Genomic DNA, 27,460 nt, shown 5'->3' on the forward strand with positions numbered 1-27,460 from the left:
ACCAGAGATAGAACCGCTCGGTCACAGGCCGGGTGAGCATGGAGTGCGGCCGGAGACCGGGGAGACCAGAGTGATTGCTTTTCTCTGGGGGCGCACTGAGGAGCGGGGCCCCGAGTTCTCAGCTCCTCCGAGTGGAGATTGGGAGGCCACCATTTTCACCCTGGTCCTCCAAAGCTGTACCAGAGCTTGCAGGGAACAAAAGCTCCTGAGAGCAAACCCGAGCAGCTTGCTTATCCCTGACCAACAAGGGCGGGGCAATTCCGCCTCCAGCAAAGACATTTGGGAACCACGGCAACAGGCCCCTCCCCCAGAACATCAGCACAAACAGCCAGCCAGCCAAGACCAAGTTTACCGATCAAGGAGAACGGGAGAACTCCAGCGCTAGGGGAATACTGCACATAGAATTCATGGCTTTTTTACCATAATTCATTAGTTTTTCAAAGTTAATTTTTTTAACTGTTTTTTTTTTGAATTTTTCTTTTTCCCTTGTTCAAACAACATCTTATCAATCCCTTTTTTTAAAAAAACATTTTTTATTTTTCATTTTTAGAGTCCTACTTTTATCCCTTCATAGTAGTTACCCTTATTTTTGGCATATATATATAAGTTGTCCTCTCTTTAAAATTTTGAGATACAATTTCCTCTAACAAATCAAAATATACCCTAAGTCACTAGTGTATGGCTTTGTTCTACTCTCCTGCCTGATCACATTCTCTCCCTTTTTTTTTTCCTTTTTCTCTTTTTTCTTTTTCTTTTTAAATCTTCTTCTTTCTTTTTAAAAACAACTTCTTATCTTATCAATCCCTTTTATAAAATCTTTTATAATTTTCATCTTTACAGTCATCTGCCATCCCTTCATTGTATCAACCCTTATTTTGTACATATATAAGTCTATCTTCCTTTAAAATTTTAGCAGGCACCTTCTTCTAACAGACCAAAATATGCCCAAAAGCTAGTGTGTGGCACTGATCTATGCACTAGCCTGATCATATTTGATCATATTCTGTTTGTTTTTTTTTGTTTTGTTCTGTTTTTGTTTGCTTTTATCTTTTTCTTTTTCCTTTTTTTTTCTCTTCTTTCTTTCCCTTTCTTGTCCCCTGGTTTCAGGTCTTTTCTGATTTGTATAGAGGATATTTGCTGAAGACGATGTTAACCTGTTAGCATTCTATTCTCTCATTCATCTGTTCTCCTCTGGACAAAATGACAAGACGAAAAAAATCACCTCAGCAAAAAGAACAAGAGGTAGTACCGTCTGCCAGGGACCTACTCAATACTGACATTAGTACGATGTCGGACCTAGAGTTCAGAATCATGACTTTAAAGATACCAGCTGGGCTTGAAAAAAGCGTGGAAGTTATTAGAGAAACCCTTTCTGGAGAAATAAAAGAACTAAAATCTAACTAAGTCGAAATCAAAAAGGCTATTAATGAGGGGCAATCAAAAATGGGGGCACTAACTGCTAGGATAAATGAGGCAGAAGACAGAATCAGCGATATAAAAGACCAAATGATGGAAAATAAAGAGGCTGAGAAAACGAGAGATAAACAACTACAGGATCACGAGGGCAGAATTCGAGAGATAAGCGACACGATAAGACGAAACAACATTAGAATAATTGGGATCCCAGAAGAAGAAGAAAGAGAGGGGCAGAAGGTATATTGGAGCAAATAATAGCAGAGAACTTCCCTAATATGGGGAAGGAAACAGGCATCAAAATCCAGGAGGCACAGAGAACCCCTCTCAAAATCAATAAAAATAGGTCAACACCCCGACATCTAATAGTAAAACTTACGAGTCTCAGAGACAAAGAGAAAATCCTGAAAGCAGCTCAGGAGAAGAGATATGTAACCTACAATGGTAGAAACATTAGACTGGCAAAAGACCTATCCACAGAGACGTGGCAGGCCAGAAAGGACTGGCATGAGATCTTCAGAGCACTAAACGAGAAAAATATGCAGCCAAGAATACTACGTCCAGTTAAGCTATCATTGAAAATAGAAGGAGAGATAAAAAGCTTCCAGGACAAACAAAAACTAAAGGAATTTGCAAACACAAAACCAGCCCTACAAAAAATATTGAAAGAGGTCCTCTAAGCAAAGAGAGAGCCTAAAAGCAGCATAGATCAGAAAGGAACACAGACAATATACAGTAACAGTCACCTTACAGGCAATACAATGGCACTAAATTCATACCTTTCAATAGTTACCCTGAATGTAAATAGGCTCAATGCCCCAATCAAAAGACACAGGCTATCAGATTGGATTAAAAAACAAGACCCATCGATATGCTGTCTGCAAGAGACCCATTTTAGACCCAAAGACACCCCCAGATTGAAAGTGAGGGGGTGGAAAACCATTTACCATGCTAATGGACACCAAAAGAAAGCTGGGGTGGCAATCCTTATATCAGACAAATTAGATTTTAAAACAAAGACTGTAATAAGAGATGAGGAAGGACACTATATCCTACTTAAAGGGTCTATCCAACAAGAAGATCTAACAATTGTAAATCTGTATGCCCCTAACATGGGAGCAGCCAATTATATAAGGCAATTAATAACAAAAGCAAAGAAACACATTGACAACAATACAATCATAGTGGGGGACTTTAACACCCCCCTAACTGAAATGGACAGATCATCTAAGCAAAAGATCAACAAGGAAATAAAGACTTTAAATGAAACACTGGACCAAGTGGACCTCACAGACATATTCAGAACATTCCATCCCAAAGCAACAGAATACACATTCTTCTCTAGTGCCCATGGAACATTCTCCAGAATTGATCACATCCTAGGTCACAAAACAGGTCTCAACCGGTACCAAAAGACTGGGATCACTCCCTGCATATTTTCAGACCACAACGCTTTGAAACTAGAACTCAATCACAAGAGGAAAGTCGGAAAGGACTCAAATACATGGAGGCTAAAGAGCATCCTACTAAAGAATGAATGGGTCAACCAAGAAATTAAGGAAGAATTAAAAAAATTCATGGAAACCAATGAAAATGAAAACACAACTGTTCAAAGTCTTTGGGATACAGCAGAGGCAGTCCTGAGAGGAAAGTATATAGCAATACAAGCCTTTCTCAAGAAACAAGAAAGTTCTCAAATACACAACCTAACCCTATACCTAAAGGAGCTGGAGAAAGAACAGCAAACAAAGCCTAAATCCAGCAGGAGAAGAGAAATAATAAAGATCAGAGCAGAAATCAATGAAACAGAAACCAAAAGAACAGTAGAACAGATCCACGAAACTAGGAGCTGGTTCTTTGAAAGAATGAACAAGATTGCTAAACCCCTGGCCAGACTTATCAAAAAGAAAAGAGAAATGACCCAAATCAACAAAATCATGAATGAAAGAGGAGAGATCACAAGCAACACCAAAGAAATACAAACAATTATAAGAACATATTATGAGCAACTCTATGCCAGCAAATTAGAGAACCTGGAAGAAATGGGTGCATTCCTAGAGATGTATCAACTACCAAAACTGAACCAGGAAGAAATAGAAAACCTGAACAGACCTATAACCACTAAGGAAATTGAAGCAGTCATCAAAAATCTCCCAACAAACAAAAGCCCAGGGCCAGACGGCTTCCCAGGGGAATTCTATCAGACATTTAAAGAAGAATTAATACCTATTCTCCTGAAACTATTCCAAAAAATAGAAATGGAAGGAAAACTTCCAAACTCATTTTATGAGGCCACCATTACCTTGATCCCAAAACCAGACAAAGACCCCATCAAAAAGGAGAATTACAGACCAATATCCTTGATGAACATGGATGCAAAAATTCTCACCAAAATACTAGCCAATAGGATCCAACGGTACCTTAAAAGGATTCTTCACCATGACCAAGTGGGATTTATCCCTGGGCTGCAAGGCTGGTTCAACATCCGCAAATCAATCAACGTGATACAATACATTAACAAAAGAAAGAACAAGAATCATATGGTTCTCTCTACAGGTGCAGAAAAAGCATTTGACAAAGTACAGCATCCTTTCTTGATCAAAACTCTTCAGAGTATAGGGATAGAGGGTACATACCTCAATATCGTAAAAGCCATCTATGAGAAACCTACAGCGAATATCATTCTCAATGGGGAAAAGCTGAGAGCTTTTCCCCTAAGGTCAGGAACGCGGCAGGGATGTCCACTCTCACCACTGCTATTCAACATAGTATTAGAAGTCCTAGCCACAGCAATCAGACAACAAAAAGAAATCAAAGGCATCCAAATCGGCAAAGAGGAAGTCAAACTCTCACTCTTTGCAGATGATATGATACTGTATGTGGAAAACCCAAAAGACTCCACCCTAAAACTGCTAGAACTCATACAGGAATTCAGTCAAGTAGCAGGATATAAAATCAATGTGCACAGAAATCAGTGGCATTCCTATACACCAACAACAAGACAGAAGAGAGACAAATCAAGGAGTCGATCCCATTTACAATTGCACCCAAAACCATAAGATACCTAGGAATAAATTTAACCAAAGAGGCAAAGGATCTGTACTCAGAAAACTATAAAATACTCAGGAAAGAAATTGAAGAAGACACAAAGAAATGGAAAAACGTTCCATGCTCATGGATTGGAAGAACAAACATTGTGAAGATGTCAGTGCTACCTAGAGCAATCTACACATTCAATGCAATCCCCATCAAAATACCATCCACCTTTTTCAAAGAAATGGAACAAATAATCCTAAAATTTGTATGGAACCAGAAGAGACCCCGAATAGCCAGAGGAATGTTGAAAAAGAAAAGCAAAGCTGGCGGCATCACAATTCCGGACTTCCAGCTCTATTACAAAGCTGTCATCATCAAGACAGTATGGTACTGGCACAAAAACAGACACATCGATCAATGGAACAGAATAGAGAGCCCAGAAATGGACCCCCAACTCTATGGTCAACTCATCTTTGACAAAGCAGGAAAGAATGTCCAATGGAAAAAAGACAGTCTCTTCAACAAATGGTGTTGGGAAAATTGGACAGCCACATGCAGAAGAATGAAACTGGTGTAAGGAAATGTCCTTACCCCACACACAAAAATAGACTCCAGATGGTTGAAAGACCTAAACATGAGACAGGAGTCCATCAAAATCCTAAAGGAGAACACAGGCAGGAACCTCTTTGACCTCAGCCACAGCAACTTCTTCCTAGAAACATCGCCAAAGGCACGGGAAGCCAGGGCAAAAATGAACTATTGGGATTTCATCAAGATAAAAAGCTTTTGCACAGCAAAAGAAACAGTCCACAAAACCCAAAGACAACTGACAGAATGGGAGAAGATATTTGCAAATGACATACCAGATAAAGGGCTAGTATCCAAAATCTATAAAGAACTTATCAAACTCAACACCCAAAGAACAAATAATCCAATCAAGAAATGGGCAGAAGGCATGAACAGACATTTTTCCAAAGAAGACATCCAAATGGCCAACAGACACATGAAAAAGTGCTCACCATCGCTCAGCATCAGGGAAATCCAAATCAAAACCTCAATGAGATACCATCTCACACCAGTCAGAATGGCTATAATTAACAAGTCAGGAAACGACAGATGTTGGTGGGGATGTGGAGAAAGGGGAACCCTCCTACATTGTTTGTGGGAATGCAAGCTGGTGCAACCACTCTGGAAAACAGTATGGAGTTTCCTTAAACAGTTGAAAATAGAGCTACCATACGATCCAGCAATTGCACTACCGGGTATTTACCACAAAGATACAAATGTAGGGATCCAAAAGGGTACGTGCACCCCAATGTTTATAGCAGCAATGTCCACAATAGCCAAACTGTGGAAAGAGCCAAGATGTCCATCGACAGATGAATGGCTAAAGAAGAAGTGGTATATATACACAATGGAATATTATGCAGCCATCAAAAGGAATGAGATCTTGCCATTTGCAACGACGTGGGTGGAACTGGAGAGTGTCATGCTGAGCGAAATAAGTCAATCAGAGAAAGACATGTATCATATGACCTCACTGATATGAGGAATTATTAATCTCAGGAAACAAACTGAGGGTTGCTGGAGTGGTGGGGGGTGGGAGGGATTGGGTGGCTGGGTGATGGACATTGGGGAGGGTATGTGCTATGGTGAGCACTGTGAATTGTACAAGACTGATGAATCATGGATCTGTACTTCTGAAACAAATAATGCAATATATGTTAAGAAAAAAAAAAGAAGAAGAAGATAGCAGGAGGGGAAGAATGAAGGGGAGTAAGTCGGAGGAGGAGACGAACCATGAGAGACGATGGACTCTGAAAAACAAACTGAGGGTTCTAGAGGGGAGGGGGGTGGGGGGATGGGTTAGCCTGGTGATGGGTATTAAAGAGGGCACGTTCTGCGTGGAGCACTGGGTGTTATGCGCAAACAATGAATCATGGAACACTGCATCAAAAGCTAATGATGTAATGTATGGTGATTAACATAACAATAAAAAATTATTTAAAAAAATAAAATTAAATTAAATAGTAAGCTGATATATTTAAACAAAATTTATCTAAAGTTGAGCCAGAGAATAACCAAAGGTGGAAGATGCTTGCTTTTTTTAAGTCCTCATGTGGCATTTATACTCTCCAATAATAATAAATGATTTACTATTTGCTAATTAAAAAAAGAAAACTCTGTACCACTATATAGACTATTATGAGGGTTAAGATTTATATAATAAAAAATGGGAGCACTGGGGCGCCTGGGTGGCTCAGTTGGTTAAGCATCTGCCTTGGGCTCAGGTTACGATCCTGGAGTCCTGGGATTGAAACCCACCCACGTTGGGCTTCCTGCCCAGCAGGGAGTCTGCTTCTCCCTCTCCTTCTGCCTCTTCACCCACCCCCCTCTCTCTCTCAAATAAATAAATAAAATCTTTAAACAAAAATGGGAGCACTGTGTCAAAAGAGAAAGGAAACCAAACTGTCAAACAAACCCAACTGTCAATCCATTTTTTTTTTTATCCTTTATGGCAAAATTACTTTACAACCAATTATGCCCTAAAAATGTTTGCAGCAAAAATGCTGGCAGCAAAGATGCTTACAGTCAAAGTACCTAGAACCCTCTGGAACACCTCAGCCTCTTTCTCCTGACTCATCTCCTGCTGCTCCTTTGCCCATCTTCCGGCAACCAATTATGTGCCAGTTACTCCCCAACCTGCCATACCTTTGCTTGCCTCAGGCCGTTGCTCATATTGTTTCCTGCCAAGAATACCCTTGCCCAGCCCTGTGAGCCTAGAGAAATCCTAAGAGCAGTCAGACTCAGCTTCTCCACTCTGCTACCTCTATACAGTGTGCCCACATCTTTTCAACCCTCTTCACCCTGCATTGCAATAAATGGTTACACAGGTTGTCTGCCTGTTAGACTGCGGAATCCTTGTGAGCAACATCTAATATATAGGAGGCAGCCAAAAAAATCTTTCGAATGTATTTAAATTGAATTCAGGGGCGCCTGGGTGGTTCAGTCAGTTAAGCGTCTGCCTTTGGCTTGGGTCATAATCCTGGGGCCCTGGGATCAAGCCCCAAGTGGGGCCCTTGCTCAGCAGGGAATCTGCTTCTCCCTCTCCCTCTGCTGCTCCCCCCGCTTATGCACGTGCACGCGCGCTCTCTCTGTCAAATAAATAAATAAAATCTCTAAAAAATAAAGTAAATAAATAAACTGAATTCAATTAAGTGAATTATATGGAACTGTGTCATGATATCCTTAAAATAACTAGAAATACCTTAAGAGGTTAATAAATCAGCCCTGATATGTGTTCAACTGCCTACCCAAACTTCTCATAGACAAGAAGAGATAATAAAGCAAAGGAAATTTCAAGTTTGGCTAAGTCACTTCCAGTTTGCCAGAATTTTCTAAACTGCTATCTAAGGGATTTTAGAAAAAGTTACTCAATAATGTAAGTCACTCTGTGCCACTTTTCCCCCTTTGAAAATAGGAATAACAATATTTTCTGTAGCTGAAGAATTGATGACACTAGATAATGTTTCTGAAAAAAATAAATATATAAAGATCCTGAGTCCAGATGCTGATGTGAATCTTTATATATTTTTTAAGATTTTTATTTATTTGACAGAGACACAGCGAGAGAGGGAACACAAGCAGGGGGAGTGGGAGAGGGAGAAGCAGGCTTCCTGCAGAGCAGGGAGCCCGATGTGGGGCTCGATCCCAGGACCCTGGGACCATGACCTGAGCCGAAGGCAGACGCCCAATGACTGAGCCACCCAGGCGCCCTGATGTGAATCTTTAAAACCTATTTTAAATAACTATGTAATCCTTTTTTTTAACTATGCAATCCTTGACTCCTCTTTCACATGCTACATGAAAACTATCAGAAAATCCCATCTGCTCCACCTTCAAAGTACCTAGCAATTCAAATTCTTGACATTTAAAGAAATAATGTTAATTTTAAACAAGTAATTAGTGTGGTTGTGGTTTTTTTTTTAAAAAGTCATCATCCTTTAGAAATGCATACAGAAATATTTACAAGTGAAATATAATTGAGAAAGCTAGGTATTGAACACATGAAGAGTCATATTATTCCATTTCTGTGAAAAGGTTTGGAAACTTTCACAATAAAAATTCAGAAGGTATTCCTCTTTTCAAACCCTCTACTGGATCTCCAGCTCATTCAGAGTAAAAGCCAGAGTGCGGACAATGGCCTACAGAGGCCTTACACACTCCAACCCCCAGCCTCCTCTCTATTCACCTCCAACCTCTTAACTCCAGTCTTCCTGTCCTCTCTGTTTAATACACACCAGGTATGCTCCTGCCTCAGGGCATTTTCACTGCTGTGACCTCAGGCTGAAATGCTTTTCACTGGGATATCCTCATGGTACCACTCCCTTCCTTATTTCAAATCGTTGCTTAAATCTCACCTTCACAACGGAACCTCTGCTGATTTGCCTGATGTGGTCACTCGTCTACTCACTGTGCCTAGAACAGTGCCTGACATACACTAGATGGTCAATAAATATTTGTCGAATGAACCAACGAACGAATGAATGAACGAATAAACTGGGTCTACAGCCATCCTGCGCCCTCCGGAACATCATGACATCCTTGAAGACCGAAACCAGGGATGACAGACAGGTCAGCAAAGGCCTGCCCTGTTGCCTCACCGCCACAGTGGCCCGCGTGCAACGTTGGAAGCGCTGACCTCCCACACACGCAGCTGAGGAAGGGAGGCCTGGGGTTCTGGGGTCACAGCAACTCTCTAGAACGGACACGCGCACAAATTCTGCTCAAGATGGAGCAGAATTTATTTTTAAAGGGCTTGGTTCATGTGTATAATCAAAACATGCTGTACATTAGAGGTATATTATTTGAGAGAAATTTTCCGGTGATTTCTGAAATGATCTGATCTTGGAAATGGAATGAATAAACGCTGTGAAATGGGGAGGGTGGGGGGCGAACAGCTCCACTGTTACTCCCTGGGACAACGTCAAGGTCTCAGGCTTCCCAGCACAGGGTTGGCCTGATGTTGCTCGGCGTCTGTAGTTTCTTCTCACCTCTGGACAGCAGCTTCCAGTGCTTCCTCCAGTTTCTAGACAGTATCCTCTGGTGGTTTTGTCTAGACAGCAAAGTCAGAAGCAACCTGAAACCTCTGGGAATAAGGACTCCGATTTCCAGTCTCTATCCCACTTTACTGCATCCTCATCTAAGACTTGGCCTTGGTCAGAGGGGAATCAACATTATGTATCTTTATTACCCTTAGAAGTGATATTTATAACTTTTTATATTTAGCTCTGAAATACTTTTCCTGACTCTTCAGCTATAGTTCTGCTAGGTATAAGCATGCTATGAAGCCAAAAGCAAAAAAATCGAACAGACCAACCTTTGATTCATTGCCTTTCCATCCCCAGTCCTCTGCTCAAGCCTGGCTCACATCCAGTTGGGACAAAATCACTCAGCTGTTAGCCAGTGGCCTCGGCTGCCACCAGCTAAAGCAACAAGTTTCTTAAGCAGCTGAGAACCCTAGAGAAAAACCCATCCAGCCTGCTCCAACTCTTACCTCCCAGCTATGTCTTGGAGTATGACTCTGGGAGTTCTTCAAAGTCCCTGGGTTGGGAGGAAGTAAAAGGAAATATTTCCAAGGAGCTGGGAATTCTCACTCACACTCCATTCCCTGTGGTCTCACTCATAAGCCTTTAGAGACTTTCCCCCCAGAAAATTACACACATACGGTTATCAGACGTATAGTCAGAAGATTATTGGAGCATTTCCTTTTCCCACTGACTCCAGCAAATCTCCTTTTTCACCCCATAGCCTTGATTTTTTTTTTTTTTTGCAATCCCCCTTGAATCCATGCATTGGAGATCCCCCATGCCACATACCATCCCCACAAGCCCCCACGTAGCTCGCTAGTCTTCCAAGCCACCATGGCCAAGCTCAAGTTCTCTGCTATCAACTCGGCCACCCCCAAACCAAAGAGGTGGAGGAGGAGAAATGTAGATCTGCTTAACATGTTATCTAGAGAGGAGTCCTGCTTTTTCTTCTAAATCTTTCACACTCTAGAAAGCACGTCAGAGAATTATTTTTCTAAACTACTATTTTCTGAAATCTGATAACGCTACAAAAATACAAGAGAATGCCCCCCACCAGCAAGACAACCAAGTGTCGTCTCTATAGCACTCACCATGTTTCTCACTCAACAAAAGTTACCTAACTAGTAGCTCTTTTAACCGGATCCTACTTCTCAATTTTCTCCTCATGCAGAATTGTAATTTTGTAATATTACATTGTAATATCTGCCCTTGTCTTTTGTCTGTCTTTCCAGGTAACAGAATGAACAGACATATCATTCTGTGTTTACTCTAAACCTACGTCCTTAATTACAATGAATGACAGGGACAAAAGTAAGTGTGTGAGTTCTATCCTGGCCTGCCTCGTTTCCTAATAGGAAAAGACAGGCAGACATCTGTGTACTTGCTAGAAGGGGCAGCCATAAAAAAAAATAAATAAATAAACTTCAGGCTTCAAAAATGAAACACAGTAAACAGTGAGGCAACATGGCTAGTCCTGCCAGATTTAACCAATAAAAATGCAAGACACCCCAGTTAAATTGAATTTCAGATAAATAACAAAGAATTTTTTAGGGCAATATTGCACAGGACATAGTTACACTCAAAATTTTTTGTTATTTATCTGAAACTGAAAGTTACCTGGGCATCCTATAATTCAGTTGGCAATGCCATATATGATGCTTTTAAGAGATGACAACAGAGATACACAAATCCGGCAGCAATTACAGAGTTGAGTTCAGGACAGTGGGGACCATTAATCATAACGGGATTCACCGTGCTTTTCTCGTCAAGAGACACAAGTCTGTTTTGGACAAAATTAGGCAATTGGTAGGTGCATTATGTCTTGGGCCAACGGGATATCACATGAAATTAATGTTCACCCATTTACTAAAATTACCTAGGAGGTTAAAAGACTAATGTACCTTCTGACTCACACAGCTTAGGTCATTCACAGTCAAGTACTATCTAGCAAAGCACCGTGAGGCATGTGGCTTTAATTGATCTTTCTCACTTTCTGTCCCCCTGCTGCCTCTCTTTCCTGTAGATCCAATTAGAAAGTTTGGGCCTAGACTCTGAGAAGATTAAAATGATCATCTTCCAAGGAGCAATTCTGACTTAGAAAAAGCCACCACTGAGCTAATCATCCTCCCTGGGTACAACATCCCTTGTCCGCAAGGAGCCCCAGCGCCCAGAATGCAGGGCAACCGCCTCTCACAATATCACTGCCCTAATTTTGTTTTCAACTTTGTAGTGGAAATCATTTTGCTGAGAGCATATTGATAGCACTTTCACAACCAGAAGTAAATACATTTTGGTCTACGATTCCTCACAAAACAGAAAAGAAGGTAGCTTCTCGAATTATTTTCCTTGCATACATATAAACACCATAAAGTGTTAATAAAAGCAGGTTTAATTTCTACATGATTCTCTTTACAGTGTTGTGAATTACAAGATTAGTACTTCCTTTATATATATTTTCACTGGCAATTCGAACAGCTAAAGAGCTGTTAAAATTCATTAAGAGTTCCATGACACTGAAAGAGTTAAAAGTGAAAAAAAAAATTATAGGTTTGTGTAATTATAAATCCTATCCTGATCAAGATAAATTTCTACAGAATAAATGGTGTCACATGATCTTGGATCAGTACAGTTATAACCCATCAGCCACGCGTGCCCTTCTGTAACACATTTATCAGTAACAAGAATTATACTTAGGACATATGGTTCCACCAATTGCCATTCTTATTAAACTTACATTTCATTTCCTGGAACAATATTAAACTACAAGGGGAAAAATTTAATAGTAAACAGTATATAACCAACGTTGGGTTCACTAATTAGCTTCAAAGAAGACACATGTTTTTCAATGTTGGGACCATGTTTAAAAAAAAAAATCTATTGTAACCTGGCTGCTGGGTCAAGCAAAGATTGAATTTTTTTTTTAATTTCACCAATACTAAGATGAAATATCTATTATGAAATAAATCAAGTTCCATTTTCACATTGGTAATCGTGAAACAAAAATAGCACCCAACCAACTTAGAAATCTGAAAGGAATCGGTGTAAGTCTCCACAGAAATCTACTAATTCCTAACCTTAAAGCCCTGGACACAGGAAGAAGAAAAACAAGAAAAGAAATCTTCAGTCACAAAATAAATAAGATATAGTTATTAGAACTGAAAGAGAATGATCAAAATGTAAGTACAGGAAATACGTTTCCACTAGAGTCTTAAAACCGAAGTGGCCAACCAAGGTTACAAATTCTCACTCGGACCATACGCCAGTTAAACAGATGGATGGCCTGATGTTCACTTCCACCATCATTACTGTTCCGCAATCGCAGCATCAGGCATTCCTTCATCCCACTCGGCTTGGGCTTCCACTTTCTATGCTAGCACCATGACAGTGAGGACAGCATGGCCTCTATGTCCTCAGTGAACAGGGGTTGGTCATACCTCCATGTGTTAAGGATGAAGTCACGGCTGGAGGTGACATGTGTTCTTGTCCTGCTGTGCTCACGCTAGCTGACATATATTGGGGAAGCCACTTCACCTCTCTAGATTTTAATCACTTTGCTTGGAAAATAAAGTGGTAGGAATACATCGTGCTTATGGCCCTGCCTGGGTTTCAAATACTGATTTCATGATTTTTTTTTCTGTGTAAAGAGAGGGTTGGACTAAATGAGCACCATAATTCTGTCCAGATTTAAAACCATTGGGTAGGTTTCACATACAGAGAAAAAAGCATTAGGTTGCTATCAGGAATTCTTTGTAGGATTTTGTTCAATGGCGCCTTCTGATGTTAGAAGGGAAAACCATCTCCCTACTTAACGAGAAAAAAATGTTGGAAAGTGCTTTTAGCAAGCATCACAAAAATAGCTATTTCCCATAAAACTAAAAGAAGCAGTCTGGCGACATAATCTAAGATTAAAGCATTGTCACAACTAACTATAAAAGTATTACAAGGAATTAACAAACCAACTGCCAAGTAAATCGATCAGTGATAGTAGACATCCGGTCAATTTTTCTGCATGCTATAGTGGGTAAAACTTGAGCTCCAGAGTCCAACTTGTAATACGGAATCCCTAATCCTCCATTACTGAATTATTACCGGCTGTGTGATCATGGGCAAGCCACCTGCCCTCTCTCACTCTTAAGTTTCTTTATCCGAGAGATTAGAGAAATATCAGTACCAGTCTCTTATGGTTGGTATAAGGATGCAACAAGATCTTCCACCTAAGGCTTTCAGCAAGGTCTGGTGCTCTATGCTCAAAAAATGCTAGCAATTGGCAATATTAAAGTCATTTCTCTGATTCTTAACAACCACCCTCATTTGCTTAATTCAACAGTTTGGCTCTATAAATTATCGAGCAGTTATTCTGTGGAAAGAACTGTCCTAGAAATGTAGGGAGTATCAGGGAACAAGACCCGGCTTTCGCTTCACAGCCTCCCCTGCCCTTCTTTGCCTGCCTAAATCCTCTGCCCATTAAACCCTTTGGACCTCTGCATTCATAGATGGGGGCCCTCCATCAAGTTTTCCTAGTAGTCTCTTCTCTGTGACAATTCTTATTCCATTGTTTTTTAATTGTCTCTACATTTATCATCCTCATTAGTTTATCAGCAACTTGACCACAGATAAGACGTCTGATCGCTACAGCTACCATAGAAGTCAGTACATGATCAACATTTAATAAAACTTGTTGAGTGAATGAATATATCCATTAATAAATAATTCCATTAAATTACTCTAAACTATAAAATTAATAAAATTCATAGACAAGTTTACCTGCAACCATCATGAAAGGCATTGTATGGTGATTTCCATAATGGAAGTACCCAGAAAAGGTGCCATGTGTTCGCTATGAACATTTGAGAGTATGCTAGGTGGAAAACCCAGCTGGTCGAGGTTGACATTTGAGCTGAACCTTGACTTCTGGCCTAACAGAGATGGGACAAGAAGAAAGAAAGGTTCACATTAGAGATGGAAATGAGTGTGAAGAAGTGGGAAAGTGCCATTTAAATACGGCTTTGAACAGGAGCTTCATGGATGAGAGGAAGAGATTAGTCTGAATCAAATTACAAGGGCTTTGAATGCCACACAATGGAATATGCATGTGTTCTGTGACTAGTGAGAAATCTCTGAAGGGTTTTAAGCAGAGGAAAGATCAAATCAAGTATACACTTTGGGAAGCAAATTGAAAAATCAGAGTTTGAAAGCTTGAAAACTGAAAAGCCAGTCGGAAACTATTGCAGCAATAACAGAAAGCTGGCCATATGTACAGAACCAGAGAGAATGCTGTGAGAGACATTTGAGAAGAAAATTCTTGTCTGTGTGTCTTAAGATGTTATAAATGACCAATACTGCATTTCCACGAACTACAGCTGTTCAATATAAAAACACTAGAACCTGTGAACACTTCTCCAGGTTACCTGATAACTTTGCTAGCCATTTCTCAACGTCAAAAGCAGACTTCTTAGAACAGGGCTGGACTTGTTATAGAAAAGCAACTTTGGGAGGGGTGGTGGCGCACCTGGCTGGCTCAGTGGGTAGAGTGTGTGACTCTTAATCTCCAGGTTATGAGTTCTAGCCCCATGTTGGGTGTAGAGATTACTTAAAAATACAATCTTTTTTTAAAAAAGGAAAGAAAAGAAAAGCAACTTTGGTTTCATCAGTCACAACTGTTGAGCATTAGAAACAAAGAAAAAGAACCAGAAAGCCCATCACCATTGGAGTGATAGTCCCTCAATGTGTGGGGCCTAGAACTTATACCGCAAGCCCTGTGGGCACTTGAGGAGACCCATGTTCACTTCTGAGCCAAGGAGTTGCATTTATCCGTGTTCTGAGATTTCAAGGACATGTTTTCAGCTGATGACTTTGGGCAGTCTCGTGAAGAAATGAGCAGCCATGAGAACTGAACAATGTGTAAAAAGCCTCACCAAATGGAGCCCTGGGCATACATGCCCATTTCCTTTACTGATAAAGGAGTCTTCTAAAATGCAAAATGTGGGGGGAAGGGAGGCCTGGGGGGGTGGAGAGCATTCAAAATAGCACACAGTCTCTTTGCTGAAAAAAATTCTGTAAATAGGGCGCCTGGGTGGCTCAGTCATTAAGCCTCTGCCTTCGGCTCAGGTCATGATCCCAGGGTCCTGGGATCGAGCCCCACATCGGGCTCCCTGCTCAGCGGGAAGCCTGCTTCTCCCTCTCCCACTCCCCCTGCTTGTGTTCACTCTCTCACTGAGTCTCTCTCCGTCAAATAAATAAATCAAATCTTTAAAAAAAAAAAATTCTGTAAATACCTCATGACAGAAAAAGAGTACAGGAGGGGAGCTTTAACTACGTCTTGCACATCAAAGACTCCAGGACACTTTCCAAACACGCAAGTGGAAATTTTTTTTTTGAGTTCTTTTTTTTAATTCTCTAAAATTTTTATTGTTATGTTAATCACCATACATCATTAGTTTCTGATGTAGTGTTCCATGATTCATTGTTTGTGCATAACACCCAGTGCTCTATGCAGAATGTGCCCTCTTTAATACCCATCACCAGGCTAACCCATCCCCCCACCCTCCTCCCCTCTAGAATCCTCAGTTTGTTTTTCAGAGTCCATCGTCTCTCATGGTTCATCTCCCCCTCCGACTTACTCCCCTTTATTCTTCCCCTCCTGCTATCTTCTTCTTTTTCTTTTTTCTTAAAATATGTTGCGTTATTTGTTTCAGAAGTACAGATCTGTGATTCAACAGTCTTACACAATTCACAGCGCTCACCATAGCACATATCTTCCCCAATGTCCATCACCCAGCCACCCCATCCCTCCCACCCCCCCACCACTCCAGCAACCCTCAGTTTGTTTCTTGAGATTAAGAATTCCTCATATCAGTGAGGTCATATGATACATGTCTTTCTCTGATTGACTTCTTTCGCTCAGCATGACACTCTGCAGTTCCACCCACGTCGTTGCAAATGGCAAGATCTCTTTCCTTTTGATGGCTGCATGATATTCCATTGTGTATATATACCACCTCTTCTTTATCCATTCATCTGTCGATGGACATCTTGGCTCTTTAATGCAACCAATTAACTGTACTGATATTTAGGGGTTTAAAGTTGTATAAACAATGCTAGAGTCTGGTGTGTGGCAACTATCAGAATTAAAGGAAAAAGAACCCTGGGGTGAGGGAGGAGGGAGGGGCAAAAGCTCAATCACCACTGATTATCTAAACCCTCAACAAAAATCTACATCATGAAGGCTAACTGGGGTAGGTGTGTGTGTGTCCTAATATTCTTCTTCAATTTGTCTACTTTGCATCTAGTCAACATCCAATGCACCTGCCTACTTCAAATCTTCTTTTGAAAAGATGATGAAAAGAAATTAATGTTACTGTCATCCTTCTTCTCAGCACGCCATTTACCCTCTGCTTCTGAGACCCACGTGGACCCAATGAACTGAAGATGTGGAAGTCAGGCCGACGAGGGTTCAAACAGTCCTCCGAAGGGCGAACACAGCAAAATCCCCCAGGTGATTCTGAAGTCATCCTTGATTCGAATGTGCAGCCAGGGTTGAAAATCCACTTTTGCATATGCCCTAGAATGTTAGCGTCTGTCCCTCTTCCTTCTCCTTGTTCCTGTTTTCCAAATCACAGAGAAACACCTTCCTTGCCCTATGTCCATCGTGGCCTCTCCATAAACTGCTTACCTCAACTTCAACTATTTTCCTCTCTGGGACTGCTCCAGTCCACAGTACTTAATATCCCTCACTCTTTTTATTGACTTACTTATTTTTACTTATTTGGAGTTTATCACAATTGCTTTGTTTTGTTTTTCTAGCATAGCACCTGGCATAGATTAAGCATTCCAAGAAAAATTAGCTTCCTGCTTCCTTTAGGTTGGAAAATTTAACTTCTAATCACAATAGGGTATTAAAGTTGGTCCCTTGAAGGCAAAATAAACAAATATAGGGAAGTCACAAACATCCCAGACTCTTAAAGAGCCCTTATATTCACCTTCTTCAGTGTAGAGTTGCCAATTCCCTCCTAAAGGAGTTATAGAACTAATGGCTTGCTATGTGCCAGGCATGTTTTAAAAGCTTGACGTCTATGAACTCATTTAATCCTCACAACAACTGAAAGATGTAGGTTCTACTTTGATTGGCATTTTACAGATGAGTAAACTGAGGCACAGTGAGCCAGAGATTACAACTAGGCAGGAGTCAAGTCAGAAACATAAGCTGCCTGCCTCCCAAACTTGTGCTTAAGTCACTCTATTACATAAAAGCAATTCTCATTATTTGTGGTAGTTATGACTTTCAAATTTCCATAAACAGTAAATTAGTGAACACTAAACCACCGCTCCAAGGGGAAATACAGCCCTGTATTTTTTACAAGCCTCTGATCATACCATCTCCACCAACCAAATAATACGTAGCCTCATTTCATGTGTATTTCTGTTTACAGATACCTTATTTAACATATATTATTGATTCATTAACATTGAATTCACAGCCAACAGCATTATAACTCATGCCCAAAGTTTATCTAACACACATGTCTTCTACAGCCTTGATCAGACACGTCACAGGCTTCTGGCACTCAGGAACATTAGCCAGCACTTCTGCATTATGCTTGGGAGTCATTTTCAACAGCAAAGTCACCAACAAAAAGCAAAAAAAAACGTGGCACTACACAGACTGAACAGGACACTTGTTTATAGTAGAAGAGCTGACACAAGAAGGCAGAGTATCACTTTGCTTGACCTCAGCCGGGAGCATGCATGTCAGATGACTCAAATTTTTCACCACTCTGCCCATGTCCGTGAGTGACCAAGGAAGTGCCATGAGTCCTGATTGGGGGGTTACCAATAAATTTTAGCAAGGAGGCAAATTCGTAAATATGGAATCTGCGAATAATAGGAATCAACTGTCCTTGGGATACCCAATGGACTCCTTTCCACTTTTATTCCTGGGGGAGGGGGTTCACAAATTCCCCACATTCCTCCAGTCCCATCTAAAGATCCACTGCTGGGGCGCCTGGGTGGCTCAGTGGGTTAGGCGTCTACCTTCAGCTCAGGTCATGATCCCGAGGTCCTGGGATCAAGCCCCGCATTGAGCTCCTTGCTCAGCGGGGAGACTGCTTCTCCTTCTCCCTCTACTGTTACCCCTACTTGTGCTCTCTTGCTCTCTCTGTCAAATAAAAAAAGAAAATCTTAAAAAAAAAAAAAAAAAAAGATCCACTGCTGAATGGCCATTCTCCCAGTAAGCAGCCTGAACAAGTCAGTGTGACTGGTGCTTCCTGCCATGCCCTTTGCTAAGAGCTGAGGGAAACGCAGTGAACAAGACATGGTCTCTGTTTGGACCAGTGCTCAGGGATTCCTCCTATTAGAAATCAAAGAGAGTTCCAAAGGTCCCACAAGTTTTTCGGATAACTACAGAAAGTAACTTCTCAATGTAACGAAATTGTATCTTGTACTCAAATTAGAAAGTACATTCTTTCTCTGTGAATTGCTTGAAATGTTCCTGCAACATTTCAAATGTCCTGCAGAAATAAATACAACCATTCGTAAGGTCTTCCAAAAATGAAAGATGTAAAAGTTAACATAAAGGACCCTTAAAATCAATTATGTTGTGTTGTGAAGATGTTACAAGAGCAAAAACCAAAAACAAACAAAGCACCAGTATTTAAAGTATTTAAAATACTTTCCTGATACAAGTAAAATGAATCATGGATGCACCTATGCTTGTTCGAAAAGAACAGGGTTTTTTTTGTTGTTTTTGTTGCCAGAATGGGAAGCTCCAGTCAGCTTTAAATGCCTTGTGTAAATTCACATGGATCTAGAAGCCCTGAAACCAGGAGAGAGGGGCCAAGGCTGACTTCACTTATCCCCATCCCAAATCTCCAAGCAGAAGACTGTGGCCTCAGGGCTCCACCCATTCATACAAGGCGATTCCTGGCAACTGTGTGGTAACCCTGACACCTGAACTGCTAGGAATACAAAATTGCATTTTATTTCATCTATGCCACTGATGAGCTACACAATTTGGGACAAGGGAGCCAAATGAATGAAGACATGAATGAGCTGTCAAAGCAATTACACTAAAGTGAAAATTTCTTCCCGGTTTTTTTGTTTTTTGTTTTTTGTTTGTTTTAAGGTTAGAGACAAGGAAAAAGTGTTTTTAAAACTTTTAATGGAGTTAATGCTATTCTGGGTTATTCTTACACCGCTGGCTTTCCCATGCTAGGCAGAACTCTATTGAGCCCTGTTCCAAATTTCATGAAAATAACAGATGAAAAAGGTCAGTAAAGAAATAAACCAGAAAAGGTGTAAGGAAAAAATCTGGGAATACGCAGATGGAGCAACTAAAACAGGAAAAAAGAAAAAAGCAAGCAAGCAAGCAAGCTTGATAGGAGAAAAGAAGCCAAAAGGAGTTTAAAGAACATTAGAAAATAAAGCAAAGAAAAAACAAAATACGAGAACGGACTACTACAAAAAAAAAAAAAAAAAAAAAATCAGCAGTGGAAGGAGGAAGTATGCCAATGTAAAAACTACTATTTCTAACATCATTTAGTTGCAGGAAATTAAAAGAAAATTGTCTTTTACTATCAGGGTCTTAGAAAAAAATCTCAAGTCTTTCTATGAGAAAAGTGAGTCCAGTTGCCAAGAGCACTGCCCAGGAAGTAATACCCGGCACACCCGCGCCACTGTGGGGCAGGAGCCCCAGCCCAAGGGTGCAGCCTGGGAATGGGAGCATGGAGCCGGAGGAGGCTCTGGGACCAGACAGCTCTGGAGCTTTCCAGCTCGATGGACGTGAGCATCTGAACACTATACTGTGGAGGCCGTTCGCTCCCCGCCCTAGGAACTGACAACATTTGGGAAACTCTCAAAAAACAAGAACCCCATCTGAGTTTATCCAGGACTTATTTGGAAATATTTAGTCCCGAACATTTCTTAATTAGCTTTCTTAGCTTTAAGTGAACTTCTATAATTTTCCCAAAGCATAATTCAAAGAAAGTAGAAAATTACAAGACAAAGTAGCATACTATCTCATCCACAATAACACATTTCATTAAAGTAGCTGTGACGGGAGTAGACTGGGGGACCCAATTTTGTCCCTCCAAAAAGAAGAAACAAAAAACAAAACAAAACAAAACTCCAGGCTTGTTTGGAGTTTTCTTTTCTAAATTTTCTGTGTAGTACTTATTAGATTTATGGTATTAAGATTACTGATAATATCATTATTGACGTTTTGACTATTTCTTAAATTGCAACTACACAAAAATACGTGAAGTACACTAAAAGGATTTGATTTCTGCGTAGGATAAACATCTTCAGGCTCTATAACAGGCATCCAGAACTACTAGCCACCCCAACTGACACCAGTACTTTCTTTTTTTTTAATTTTATTTTATTATGTTATGTTCTTGCCAACACCAGCACCATCCTCACCACCACCACCACCAGCATCACCACCACCAGCACCAGCACCAACCTCATCCTCACCACCACCACCACCATCACCACCACCACCAGCACCATCCTCACCACCAGCACCACCACCAGCACCATCCTCACCACCAGCACCACCAGCACCATCCTCACCACCAGCACCACCAGCACCATCCTCACCACCACCATCACCACCACCACCACCAGCACCACCAGCACCATCCTCACCACCAGCACCACCACCAGCACCATCCTCACCACCACCACCACCATCACCACCACCACCACCACCACCACCACCACCACCACCATCACCACCACCACCAGCACCATCCTCACCACCAGCACCACCACCACCACCATCCTCACCACCCGCACCACCACCAGCACCATCCTCACCACCAGCACCAGCACCATCCTCACTACCAGCACCAGCACCATCCTCACCACCACCACCAGCACCAACCTCACCACCAGCACCAGCACCAGCACCATCCTCACCACCACCACCACATCACGATTCCTCCTTCACACCACTGTATCACTTATGAGTGTCAGTCATACCGTTTCTTATTTGGGCTAGCTTCTTGAAATTATTACTTCACCAAACTACATAAAATTTCGTCAGTTTGGACGAAGTAGTTGTCTTTTCTATCTTTCCTCTATTAATAGGGTCTGAACATACACACGTGACTGAAAGTGTTGTCAATTAATGCAAAGCTTCCCTCATAATTCCTAATAACATTCTCCAAGGTGCAGAGCTCAGGAGTTAGGATTTCTTCCCTCCTGAGATCAAGAATATGACTCTTCGCCTCCAGCCCACAGAAGTCCTCAGATTTCAGAGGGCAGCAGGGGCGTAATGTTTTACAAGTGGAGGAGGGAACAGCTTAAACGTACCTTTTTTGAAAAGGGGCATTATCTGTCAGTGCATTGGCAGAGTTTAAAGTATAAAACAAAACAGTTAGATGGCTTTGAGGGGCTGCCTCCTTTCAGTGAAATCCCTCACAGTTTCACTTTGGTTGGTTTGTGTTCGAATGGCTGTATTTCAGGGATTTATAAAGCATCTTTCTCTGGAGTGTGCATCTTGGTTCTAAACAGTGGTGGCCATTCTGTGTTTTCCTTCTTCAAAAAGCAGACAGAGTCTTGGGATTAAGCTAAATGACTAATTTGTCCTATCCATTCAATGTATCCTGGAAAAGCAGGGAACACACTTTTAGCATGCTGTTCCTCTCACCGGGTTCTTCTGAAGTTACATTAAAAAGAATACTGATGTCAAAGGAAGGAGTCAGATGTATTCGTTTTGTGCTGAGTGTGTATTTTAGAAAAAATGTAATTATAATTTGTATAGTTCCTCATGTAAAACTATTTTCACATAAGCAGGGTTTTGATTTTTTTAATGTATCTATAAATAAATGTTATTTATGATAACCTAGGCTGCAAATAAATGTTGTAGATGGTGATAAAGATTTTATTTAAATTTCACTTCCACAGAAAATGATTTCACATGACCACTAATTTATATTTGTAATGAAACTCCTGACCACTTAAATCTGTTCTTTCCTACTATCTTTTAGCTTACAGAAGCACTGGAATGAATATTAATATGTGAAAGAAATAATGAAATGCTGAATGCTTGTGTAGCTTATGTACTGCTTTCCTATACATTATCCCACTTGACAAAATTATTAATACCTTATCATTAACAGAAAGTGTGTCACCTTTTACAGTTTTTCCTGATATCTGTTGTTCCTGTCATTGTTGATTTCTTGCTTCTGTCTTTTATGTTCTTAAAACAATAAGAAACCCAAATGCTAAACCTGAATTTTCCCAAATTAGGAATGTCATATCCTAAATATATTTACAAAAGCAATCCAAGGATCCATATTAACTGAGTGCGAGAAAGAGGATTATAATAAGTGGTAATTATCCTGCAGGGGCTTTCAACCAAACAAGCCACATGGAGTAGGTGAAAATGAAATGGGGATTCAAGATGTGAATCCATTTTTCAACCTAAAATACACTCATTCCCAAGGCAATATGTGGCTCCTTCAGCTATTCTTAGACCAACACAAAATGTCAGGTGAACAGTAACAACTTAAATGAATGAAAGTAAGAACAGAAATAAAGGGTGCTAAAATATCACCTAAATACAAGGAAAGAATTACTGGAAACTTGCAAACTAGCTCTTCAAATCTCTCCCTAGAAATGAGCCTTATTTAAAGTTGAGAAATCGTTTTTAAATGATCACCAATGATCACACTACTCATTCAAAATGTGCATATAGCCAGCAGAAAAATTACTAAGACATTGATTTTGATGCTAAAGATCTGTGTGTTTGTGCAGTTTGGCGGGGAGAAGTGGGTAAAATTTAGCCTTTAAGAATATTGAGTAGTAAAACTGAAATGAACACGGAGCACTAAATACTTAATTTGAATTTTTAAAAACATGGTGGATATAATATGTTTCATTCTTTAGTTTTATTCAAACCTCCTAAGCCGTTGGAACACTAAAAAGGAACTGAGGATAAGGTAACTCCCAGGTGCCTTCATCATGAAATTTTAGGTCAGACACATCTTGGAAAGTCACAACTGGCCCATTTACAAATGTATTCCCTCTCAGCAATTTGCTGGGACATGTGACAATCTTTCTCACATTATTGTATGTCCAGAGCAGTTTTATCTATTACATTTTTTTATACATAGATATGGCTGCATATTGTGGCCTTTAGAAAAAAGTAACCATGGTATCTTTTTTTTTTATTTTACTATGTTATGTTAATGATGTGAACTTCAGGTAAATTCTCTGAACATCCCAGTGGGACATTCAGGTAGACAATCCACATGACAGCACCATGTTACAAATGGAAAAGTTAAGAATCAGAAATAATAAACCTTAATCTAACTGACCTGAAGACACCGGCCAATTTACAGGGGGAAAATAATATAACAACAATCAAAATACCTTTTTGGTTTGTGTAGCTAAAACAACTAGCCACTTTCCTAAATTTTGTGTTTCGTACCAAGCATAACATGTTAGGCCACTAATTTTCAAACATCTACAGTAAGAAATACATTTTACATCAGAGTCGGTGCATATAAGCGTATATAATTAAAACAAATTTTCAGGAAACAAAACCCACCCTTACTAAATATTATGTACTGTGATACTTTCTATTATATTCTTTTCTATTTTATTCCTTAAAAAAAAAAATGTTCCAGACTCACTAAGCGATTTCATGATCCTCTGGATCATGACAAGCAGTTTGAAAACACTGCTTGCAACCCCCAAAACTTTAGTAACTACTGAAGATAACGGAAGGTTTCTAGAAGAGCCTAATCAATTTTTTTTTCTTTTTACTCAGAGTTATTCAGACAGGAAAACTGAGAGGGCAAAATAAATAACATCTGCCCATTTGAAACAACACTTATATAGAGCCATCTCTTCCTCCCTGGCTACCCAGAGGCACGATTCAAAGCAAGGAGTAAGGATGTTATAGGAAATAAACTACAAAGAAAAAATCATTCTAAAACTAAGTTTCCACATGGAAACGCATGTGTATGAGTTCTTAACTTTATTATTAAAGTTCCATGTCATTTTTTTCATTATTCTAAATGTATTTGAATACCATCTAATGCAAAAAGTTTAAGATGGAGCATATTATAGTAATATTATTTGCCACTGGGATGATGAACAATTTTGAATTAAATGTGGTTCCCTCTTTATTTGACCATGCTCACTTTGTAATTATTAGCAAGGCAGTAAATAATCCGCTAAGGAGCAGTCTCATTAGTACCCATTGAAATTCAGTAGGATTAATTTGCAATAAAAGAACTGAAAATTAAATGAAAGAGAAAATAGTTTCTGGAGTCCACCACAAGGTTATGGAATTCACATCATATCAAGTGCCTTCCTTCACATCAAGGAGTTTAAAAGGTTGTGTGAGTAAGACTTAATCGTTATATTTTGTTCTAACACTTCAAAAAAAAGTGAGCAGAATAAATTCTTTTTCTTTCCACTTTAACCCTGAATTAAAACAAGTAAAATTAATTTGAAATATGCCAACTTTCTAAAGTTGTGTTCATTCTTTGTCTTTTAAGTAGTAACTCAGTCTGAACCTGTTTGGCTGTGGAATGCTCTAAAATCCTTTGAGGAGGTTGAAGGATATGGGATACGTTCAGATACCCCAAGAGTGTGCCCTTCAGTATCCTCTGGGGCCAAGCTGCACCTTCTTCCTGTTTCTCTGGAACTAGAGAAATCTGCTGAATCTCTGGAACTAGAACACTGAATAGAAAATGGTCCACAGCTTGCAATGCAGAAGGGTCCAGGTGAGGGTGGGAGGCAAGTCCAGACACTAGTGTGCAGTCTGGCTGTGCCTAACTCAGCACCCAGCCACGTGAGCGCCCTGAGAACTCCCAAACCCACCCCAGAGTACAGGTGGCCGTTAGGTGCCCAGGGCACAGGTGTTCATCAGTATCACCCACCTAAGCCCTCCCCAGGTCCATGAGGAAGAGAACGCAGAAACTGTCAAAGGGGTAGTAGGAGAAGGGAGGGGAGGAAAGTATAATCCTTGGGGTTTGGGGATGTAAGGACCCAAAACACTGGCCACTTAAGTCACAAATGCGTTTCTGTATGTCCTGGACTCCTAACACTTCTACAGCGACTAAAAGGTGCACAACCGAGCTGACCCCGCACACCATTTCCGGAGCACGCTCTGCCGGTAGGCCAGAAAGGTAATTTAGCGGGCACGAGGGTTATTTCAAAACACTCTTCCATCCGGCATGTTTTAAACTCACAAGACACCTATAAATTTTCGGCTGTCAGGAGTCATATGCCAGCAATCTGCTCCAACACGGACCCAGCCAGATAACTCAGAAATCAGAAACTCATTAAGACATTCAATTCCTCTATTGCTCTTTTGCGGAGCACAATTCAATCCCAAAGTCTCGAACTTGGGATGGAGAGAAAGGGGGGGAAGTAGGTGCAAGCACTGCTTGCTAAAACAAACAAAACCATCGTCATCATAATAATAGCGTGCATATCTCCAATCAGAAATTGTAGATGAAAGGAAATCTTGCGAGCACATTAAAACAATTTCAATTAATAATAATAATAATAATAAACTCTGAGCTTCCCTAACCCTACTCACCTCCAGGCTTAAATACCAAGACGGGACATTCACTAGGCACTCCAAGAGCTTTGTGTTTATTTGCTTTGGGGTATTCCCCCCAAAACACACACACAAATAACCGCCGCTTTGTACGATTTTCCAAAATGAGTTAGGAAGCCCATGGGTTTTCGGATCTGCCGCTTACGCAGATGGTAGGGGGGTGGAGAATAGAATTTTCTTTAAGCTGCCAGGCGAGAGAACTTGGCTCTCGAAAGCAAGATCCACAAATCCTTCCCCGCCACCATCTCACCCCACGCCCCGGCCGGGCCGCGAGTCCCGCGGCTCTTGCGGCCGGGCTGCCGGCTGCCCAGCCCCGCGGCCTACGGCCTCCCGCGAGCTCCCGGCCGCGCGGGCCCCCTCGCTCCCTCCAGCCTGCAGGGCGCGCAGCTGCCACCCCGACGTGGCGCGGCGGGCGGCGCGGGTACCTGTAGAACGCGGGAGGGCCGGCCTCGCGCACCGCATAGCCGCTCGGTTCGTTCTCCAGGTAATAGGGCACCTGCTGGCCGTGGGGGTGCAGGAAGGGCGAGAGCTGAGGCGGCGGGTGCAGCAGTACCAGCGGGCTCGGAGACACGCTGTTGAGCGGCGGGAAGCCCCCCAAGCCGTTGGCGCCGAACGCCGCCGCCTCGGACCCGGGGCCGTAGGCGAGGCCCGACTGGCCGTAGACGGGCGCGGAGGCGGCGGGAGCGGCGTTGAAGTCGTACGCGCCACCCTCGGGATAGTTGTACACGGCGGGCTTGCTGCTGTCCACGTATACCTCGCCCAGGGGCCGCTCCAGGGGGATCTTGAGCTGCGGGCGGTTCAGGGTCTCCAGCTCGGTCCCTTGGATTTGATGTAGCAGGGCCATTCCGGACGCTTTGGTGTGGAGAGTCATGGTCATGGTCAGTGGCCGCGGGCAAGGCGCGCACAGTCTCCCCGCGCGGCAGAGGGCTCAGCAGCCGACCGGCCACCTGGAAGAAGAGCACAGCCCGCGGTGAGAGGTGGCGCAGCGCATGTCCCGCCACGAAACGAGTTCTGGCCGTGCCCCGGGAGCCGGCCCGTCCCTTGGAGCCGGGCGGCCAGACGCGATCAAGTGCAGCCCGGCGCTAGTGCGCTCAGCCAACTCCCGGGCTCGGAGTCTCCAACTTTAAGTACCGATCTCCCGCGCTCATATGCATTACAAAGGTACTGGAAGCCGGCCAGGGGCTGTTGCCTTGCACTGACATTGGTTTAAACATCACTCCAGGCGCAACTCGTTTTGGAGCGATCCCAAAAAGCAGCTTCCCTGAACTTTACTTTACTTGTCGCTGCTGGATGGAGGCTAAATTTCACTGCCGGAGGGCGGGGGCGCAGAGGGTTCTCC

At 41.6% G+C, this 27,460-nt stretch overlaps 1 protein-coding gene across 4 annotated transcripts in view; it reads right to left on the reverse strand.

Annotated features, from left to right (window-relative positions):
• Positions 1–27,460, reverse strand: part of ESR1 (estrogen receptor 1) — a 380,127-nt gene that overhangs the window by 244,200 nt on the left and 108,467 nt on the right. For 2 of the 4 annotated variants that reach the window (XM_027603412.1, XM_027603413.1), the window contains exon 2: positions 26,547–27,068. In XM_027603412.1, coding sequence (XP_027459213.1) covers positions 26,547–26,998 — 452 coding nt within the window. In that variant the 5' untranslated portion in view covers positions 26,999–27,068. Of the gene's footprint in view, positions 1–26,546; positions 27,132–27,460 lie in introns of those variants that run through there. The other 2 variants (XM_027603416.2, XM_027603414.2) reach the window with 2 other exon arrangements.

This window comes from Zalophus californianus, chromosome 7 (assembly GCF_009762305.2).
Source record: "Zalophus californianus isolate mZalCal1 chromosome 7, mZalCal1.pri.v2, whole genome shotgun sequence".
NCBI classification, from domain to species: domain Eukaryota; kingdom Metazoa; phylum Chordata; class Mammalia; order Carnivora; family Otariidae; genus Zalophus; species Zalophus californianus.